Source organism: Camelina sativa, chromosome 11 (assembly GCF_000633955.1).
Source record: "Camelina sativa cultivar DH55 chromosome 11, Cs, whole genome shotgun sequence".
Classification (NCBI taxonomy): Eukaryota; Viridiplantae; Streptophyta; class Magnoliopsida; order Brassicales; family Brassicaceae; genus Camelina; species Camelina sativa.
This window is the reverse complement of record NC_025695.1, coordinates 9743808-9752005: the sequence shown is the minus strand read 5'-3', so window position 1 is coordinate 9752005 and position 8198 is coordinate 9743808. Positions and strand designations below refer to the sequence as shown.

Below are 8198 nucleotides of genomic sequence, written 5' to 3'. Positions count from 1 at the left end.
ACACTATTCAATATGCATAATTAATGGGTCATACTTTTGTTCACTTGATCATGATCATGATATGTGTCACCACGGCTTCTTTTTCTGTTCAAGTTAACAGAGAGCTAACATGATACTTTCGGAGTTATGATCATGGACGTACTTTTTAAAATGCTAGATAAGCTGGTGCAAGATAATTTGGTTATCATCCACGCTGTAAAAATATAGGTTTAACTAATCTCAGCTTTACGGATGAACTCGTGGTCCTTTCAGATGGGCAAGTCAGGTCCATAGAGAGAATACTTCAAGTTTTAGATACTTTTCCAAAACGTTCTGGATTATGCATAAGCATAGAGAAATCCACAATATACTTGGCTGGACTATCGACGACAACTAATCAAGTCACAGAGGATTAATTCCAATTTGCGGTTAGTCAACTTCCGTTAAGGTACTTGGATTGCCGTTAGTCACCAAAAGCCTAACATCTGCAGACTATACTCCTCTACTTGAACATATCAAGAAAAGAATAGGCTCCTAGACAACTCGTTGCCTCTATTATGCTGGCCGGCTAAATTTGATTAGCTCTATTTTATGGCGCACTTGCAACTTTTGGTTGTCCGCTTTTAGACTGTCTCAAAAATGTATTCGGGATATTGATAAGCTTTGCTCGGCTTTCCTTTGGTCTGGTACGGAGTTAAATCCATGGAAAGCAAAAGTCAGTTGGGAGGATGTAAGCCTAAGCAAGAAGGGGGGCTTGGTCTTCGCTCTCTCAAGGAGGCAAAAAATGTTTGTTGTCTGAAACTCATTGGCGAATTGTCTCTCATGGAGATTCGTCGTGGGTTAAGTGGATAAAAATGAACTTACTCAAGCAAGAGACTTTCTGGTCCATTATATCATAGTTTTTAGGTGTTTTTAGCCATGATATAAGTCTTATTTATAGAGTTTTTTTTGTATTTTTAGAATCTTTTGAGTCTTTATAGGATTTAGAATGGATGAGAGCATAATGAAGCTAAATAGGAGGATTTGAAGCACAATCAAGCATTGAGGCTAAGTTGTGAAGTTGGGAGACGAATTTAGACAGATGCATCGACCGATGCAACTTATGGAATCGATCGATGCAGAGCCAAAGAAGAAATCAAAAGTTTTCCCACAAGTTATGAAGATTTATAAAGCTGCCCCAAAGTTTTCCATATTTGCATCATTAGTCTCTGGACCTGTTTTAGGAATATAAATAGGATTTTTATGGTCATTGTTTAGATCTAAACTTTATTTTTCCCTGCAAATTTTGAGAGAAAACCCTGAGAGATTTTTAGAGAGCTTTTGGAGAGAAGAATCAAGACTCCTTCAGAGAAGATTCAGAACTCCTTTTTTCTTTCTTTAATCTCTTAATGCTATCTATTTTATTAATGATTTGTGTTCTTGCAATTATGTCTGAGTAGTTCTACTTGTTAGGTTTAGGGTTTCTCATTAGGGATTTCATGTATTTTTAGATTGATTAATTGTTTGGATTCATTATCTTTCTTGTTCTTCACCATAGGTTGTTCTTAATGCTAGATCTTTGATTAGTCATCTGGATCTAGATCTTAGGATTATTAATTGATATGAGAATATAATTGATTTTCCTGACAAAAACCTTTGGTGAGCAAAATTACTTTTTGCAAAGAGATTTGAATTAGTGATTTTGTAAACTTATCTAAACTTGATTTTATTGCTGGTTTTTAACTTGAATTTTGCAAAGAGATTTGGATTTTCGGGTTTTAAAACTTAGATAATATTTGCAGTGAGAACTGATTTATTTTACAATTGTGTTTAGATTTCAAGAACGGTTCTTAATTATTGAATCCCGCTTACTTAATTAATTGATCTGATTTTCTATGATTTCTTGAGAATTTCCCTACGCTTAGCGTTTTTAATTCCTGAAGCTTTGGATGGTCACATGAGAAGACGACACCGGGCTGATATCTTGAATCAGATGGAAGAGGCCTTAGCTTCAGCATGACGCTAATGATAGTGGATTGCATTTTGAGATTACCATTGACACGTAAGAGACCGGATATCTATTGTGATCACTGTGATAAATTTGCCATGTTACTCTAGACGTTTTATTAGATTTGTTCTGATTTCATTAAAAGGAAAGCTAGTTTCTCAATATATATACTAGGTATTAACCCGCGGAATACTGCAGGCTGAACTTTTTGTTTGATGAAATTTTTAAATAATTTATTTTGTTATTATGTTATTTATAAAAATTTGTGATTAAAAATTTGGTTTGCTTATATTAAAATTTTTGTATTTTAAAAATGTTTATTGAAAACATGTCAATAAAACATTTGCATGTAACGAACTTTAGATTTTATTCGATTTTATTTTTAAAATCTTAGCTGTTAATTTTTTTTTAAATACGAATTAGTTTTGATTCTAATAGGTTTTTTTTTTACTTTTCCACAATTTATTTTAATTTATGTGTCCCCAATTTTCGTTTTTTAATTAATTATATTTATTTAATTAATTAATTAATAAGTTTTTACCCATCCTGCTTTAAAGAAGAAAAAAAAAAAGAGATTTCAAAAGAGACCATGAGACAGCCTCGTCAAGCAAAAGTTGTTGAACCGTTTACTTCCAGTAAGCCGGATGGATTCATTAATGGGCCTATACAATTGCTATTGATGCAAATAATAGGCCCAATACAATTGGAGTCTAATTATAAACTAAATGTGACGATTCAAATGTCCTTTAATAAAGCTTGTCCAACTTAATTAGCGTTAGAATTGGAATCAGATAAACGAAGCCTGTATTTCTTGGGAAAAGATTTACTATTTTACACCTATGCTGTACCGAGACGGGGACTGATACGGGATACGGATACGAGAACGGGAAACGGCGAAGTAAATTTTTAGGAATATGGGTACGGCAAGAGTATGTCAGTTTTCTAATATATAAAATATAAAAATATCCATAGATTAGTAAAATAAAATAAATAAAGTCACTTATAAAGAATTTTCATGAAAAAAACATGACTATAATATATTAAATAATAATTAAAATAAGTTATCTTTGAGAAACTCATTCTCAAAGCTAAACAGAGAAGTTTGTCTTCACCAAAAAAAAAACAGAGAAGTTTGTGTGTTTTGGTTTTGCGATGAACGACGTCGACATTCAGTAAGAATTCAAAAAGATAAGATATATAGAGCATTGATATTTATACTCTCTGCTGCTCTTTGTCTAGCTGTCTTCTTCATTCGCAGTTCTGTTCAAAGGCTTAAAGGTAAGTTATTGGACCTTGACTCTCAAAAAGACATACAAAGTTTTCTTTGTTGCAGCCCAATAACAAATAAATCAGTGTCCGGCTTATGGGCCGAGATTATAATGTGTATTATAACTGACTCCGACTTAAGTAATTCATGCTATGTAGAGAGACCACTCTCGGATTTCCTCTTCCTGAAAAGAGCGAATGATCTAAAGCAGTTAGCTTTGAAAGTATTAAGAGCAAATAGATGTGTGCCACCATTTTCTCATTCTTTTTATGTGATGGAATTTTTCTCATGTTTCCTCTTTTTAGAAAGAGAGACTTCCGCGAGTAATTTATCCCTCCCCAGTTGTGTCCTATAGAGCTATTCCGCAAGCTATGCTTTCACATCTGGGCGCTCATGTTCTTCTCCCATTTTTAATCCCTTGTTTACACGGTGTCACAGCGATCTCTGTTCTTCGGTGACCACTTGATTCAAATATTTCAATGTGGTGTGGCAATGTGATTTTATCTTGGATCCTTTCTTGGACATTCGACTCTTGGGAACTTGTTCCATCCTACATGCTGCCTTCCTTTTCAGGGAAATGAAAATTATTCGTCATCCTTGGTGCGAGTTAGGTTTTTAAAAACCCGTTGGAATCTCTGTATTCCTAATTGGCAATTTGTCGTATTGCGCCCGACGAATCGTTCTTGGACAGTCCCTCGCCTTCTCATATGGACTATCTTCCTTGTAGTTCACACTATCTTTTTGGCTTTTATGCCTTCGTATCTTTGTACTAAATTATCTAGTTGGCTTTTATGCTTTTATGCCATCTTCTTTGCTTTGATATATTTCCATGTAAGTGTGTTGACCGTTGTAAAGACTCATTCTAGAGGTGAGCTCTTGTCACTAGCTTAATGAAATGGGGTTGGTTTGACAAAAAAAAATAGAGCATTGATATTTGTAAACCCTAATTAGACAATATTTAAAAGGTTAATTTTCCTTTTCTTTTTTGGACAATGGAAGAATAAAAGTTAAATTCCCTATTTTACAATAGAAACGTTTCAGAAACGTTTTTGATTAGAATCGTTGTCGTCCCCATAAACTGTTGCCGTCCCCACCGTGTGCGAGACGTCCCAGAGACGTTTCCATGCCGTTTCTTTGTCGTCCTCGTACGTGAAACGTTTCCGAGACGGGAGACGTCATGAAACTGCTGTCCCCGTGCTTCATAGTTTTACACTACAAGCCAATCAAAAAAAAGTGTAAAAAGAAATACTATGTTAGGTATAATAGTGGCAACTTGTTCGTTCTATATATGATCGACTTCTTCGATTATGGATGCGAGAAACCGCATTTGAGCTCTGAAGTTCGGATATCAAATTGCTATTTTATGATTATTGTTGCCTAAATTGTCAAATTTCGAATTACTTCTTCATCAAATCAATACTCGAAAAGAGATTAGTTCGGATTTCTCCATAAATATGAGAATTAAGTTACAAAAAAATGTTCTAAAATCTTTTAAAGTAAGCTTACAGGCTCATCAAGTGGTTATATGTTATATCCCCTGTTTTACAAATCGTTAAGCGCTAGTCGGTCGGTCGGGATAGGCCTAGCGCCTAGCGAGAAAATCGGAGATTAAACAGGAATTAATCGGGGACTAGTTTTTTAGGTTATTTTATTAAATTAATAGTAAATTAAAAATATATAGTACTAAATATATGTATAGTTATGTTTCTGTGGAAAAAAAAATATCAAATAAAATATAAAGTTATATTATTGTCTTTAAAATTACGGTAAAAACATAAAAACGTAATATTAAGAAAAAAATAATGATTTTAATTAAAAGTTTGTACATTAGTTATTGTAAAACATCATAACCTCTTAATTTAAATGTCTAAATAACAGAAATATATATAATTGATTTATATTTGGCTCTAAAAATAATCGGTATATACAAAATTATGCGGGAATTAATCGGATTAGACGGTATAATCGGATAATGGATGGTAGGCGAGGATTAGTCATTAATTAAGATGTAGAAGATGGTTCTAGCGATATTACGGGGCATAATCGGTGCTAGGTGGGGATTTTTAACACAGGGGTTATATCTAGTTGATAGAAACACTTTTGTTTTATTTTTCGGGATCGGTCACGTGGATTGAGGGTGAGACACATATTAGCCTTATCGGATGGGTAGGGTCAAGTTATTTGAAGTTGGTAAGATGTGAGCAATAATAAATCTCGATAGCATCAGAGTGGTTGCGTTTTCCGTAAACAAATAAAGTCATCTGCATGGACCAGGGATCCTGTTGTATACAACAATCATTGAACGCATATTACAATTTAGTAACGATGTAGTCGTACCAAACGATAATGATCAACATAAGCGATTAAGAATAAAATGTCTTCACTTATAAAACATGTTTAAAATATATAGTTATCATTGTTATACACAAATAAAGAAATAAATGTACCAAACAAAAAATATTCATGGTAAAATTTTTTTCATCAAAATCATTGACAAAACTTTCAAAATCAAAGTTTATAACTATAATATCGTATTAGATGGATAAAAATGGCTGACTCATAACATTTCATGTGCTATACTCAAATTAGTTAATACCTTAATACTACTATGTTTCATAAACATGTTTAAGTTTTATCGGAGTATTCTTTATGGTTCTTTTCCTCCATCAACATGTTTAAGGAAATATATCTTGGAAATATAAATATTTAAGTTTTTTTTTCTTGTGTTCACCGATAAAAAAAAAAAGAAGTTAAATGATGTTTTCGTCATTTATTTTTCGGAAAAATCACATTTTAAACCTTCAAAGTATTATTGAGTAGTATTTTAAACCTCGAGAGAATTTCACTAACACTATAAACCTTTAAAATGATTTCACTAACACTTTAAACCTTAAAACTAACTTTTTTGTTTGTATCGCTATGAAAGATGACAAAACAATAATATCCATCAACGTGAAATAGTTAAATTATGCTGGTTTGATTTAAATACTTGTTTAATTAATTTAATTTAATTTAATTATTTATGATGATTGATAAAAGAAAATTAAAATACATCAAAGCAAGAAAAAATGAAGAATCAGAAATAAGGTCAAAACATTTGACTAATGTAAAATTGAAGACGAAAATATATTTAAAAGATTCATTGGTTTCCAGTGAGAAGTCAATCGATTTGAATCAGAATCCAGTGGAGATGCATTTATGAAAATGATTAATAATGTGAAGAGTAATGTCATAAAAGTTTTATCTATAATGAAGATGAACACAAATTTACTTTTTATCTTTTTATTTATTTATAAAAACTAAAACTAACTAAAATTTAAATTAAACCAACATAGTTTAACTATTTTGGGTTTATGGATATTATTATTCCGTTATTTTTTATGGCGATACTAAAATGAAAGTTAGTTTTAAAGTTTAAAGTGTTAGTAAAATTATTTTAAAAATTCAAAGTGTTAGTAAAATTATTTTAAAGGTTTATAGTGTTAGTAAAATTCTCTCAAGATTTAAAATTCTACCCAATAACATTATGAAGGTTTAAAACGTGATTTTCCCTAAATTTTTGTATGGGACCTTGACGATAAAAATGATCCCACAAATATTAAACAAAAATGGAAAATTATCATGTCGACCGACTTTCTTGACTTTCGCCAATGATTTGTGTTTCTTTTGCTAGAGAAAAAGTTCATAAAATATCTTTCGGCAAATTTGTAATAAAAAAACTTCTGTAGCAAATGATATTTCTGAGGGTTTTTTTTTTGTTTATGTAGATTAAGGGCATAACATTGCAATTTAGGTGAAAATGAGATGTATATATAATAATAATATGCATGTGAGTGTGCCATATATACACACACTAAATTGCTAATTTGCTATTCGTTAACTTATACTGGTCACTAGATGTTTACTAATCTGTGTATATATATATATATATATATATATCAATATATGAAGTTGTGGATTTAAATAAAAACTGAAACATGTAGTAAATGATTATTATTTTGAATCTAATGTTAAATTATACTTCAAAAGAAAATAAACTTTTTACATTGCTAATGTATACTTTTAATTAAACATTTAAACATGTGGTAAATTATTCTCAACAATCATTATATTGAACCCAATATATGATGAGCATAACAACATATTAAAAGCATCTTACAGAACCAAACGTACACAGAAATGAAACTCACAAGACCCATTTATTTTACTGAAAACACCTTAATTATTAAATCGAAACAGTGATAATGGTGGTGATGATGGTAATGATGATCATGGTGACTGTGACTTTGGTGACGATGGTTAAGTTTTGATCACGTGGTCATCCATGTCAGCAACCAAGCTCTTGACGAATTTCATGTAGTTGCTTGGTTCTGGAGAGTCATCGTAGCGCTTCTCCCATATTAAAGTGATCTTGCCGACGCAGGTATCATCAGATTTTTGAATAAATTGGTAGATGACGTCATACACTTTGAGCTGCTCCATCACGTGACCGTCCAGTCCTCTTAACGTTAACGTTTTAGTCTCGTCATCTATCTCTCTCTTCTCCTTGAACATCTCCTCCTTTCCATCTTTACACACATGCAGGTACGTGTTCATTAGTTAATTAAAACTTCCCACATCCGACTTAGTCAGACCATAGTCACACCATATAAAATAAATATGTGACTAAATTGAATAATGACTATGATCACAAAGAGTTTTCAGCGGACAAATGTTCCATTTATATAATTAGATCATCTGCATATGTTGTTGAAGTCACGACGTTATGCATAGTGAATCAAACCCTAGAGATAGCTGAAATATACTGAGGTGTATTCTCGAGCTACTTCTGCTAGATTGGTACAACTGTATCTATTAATTATAAATGTATTATATACATCAATTAACCATCATATATATATATATATATATATATATTAAAGTTGGCAATTAGACTACCTACGCTAATTTATTGTGTGTGTACGT

At 31.8% G+C, this 8198-nt stretch overlaps 1 protein-coding gene across 1 annotated transcript in view; it reads right to left on the bottom strand.

Moving 5' to 3' along the window:
* LOC104722642 (MLP-like protein 328) overlaps positions 7315–8198 on the bottom strand; it is a 1509-nt gene continuing 625 nt past the window's right edge. The window contains exon 2 of the mRNA XM_010440842.2: positions 7315–7801. Coding sequence (XP_010439144.1) covers positions 7533–7801 — 269 coding nt within the window. The 3' untranslated portion in view covers positions 7315–7532. The remainder of the gene's footprint in view (positions 7802–8198) is intronic.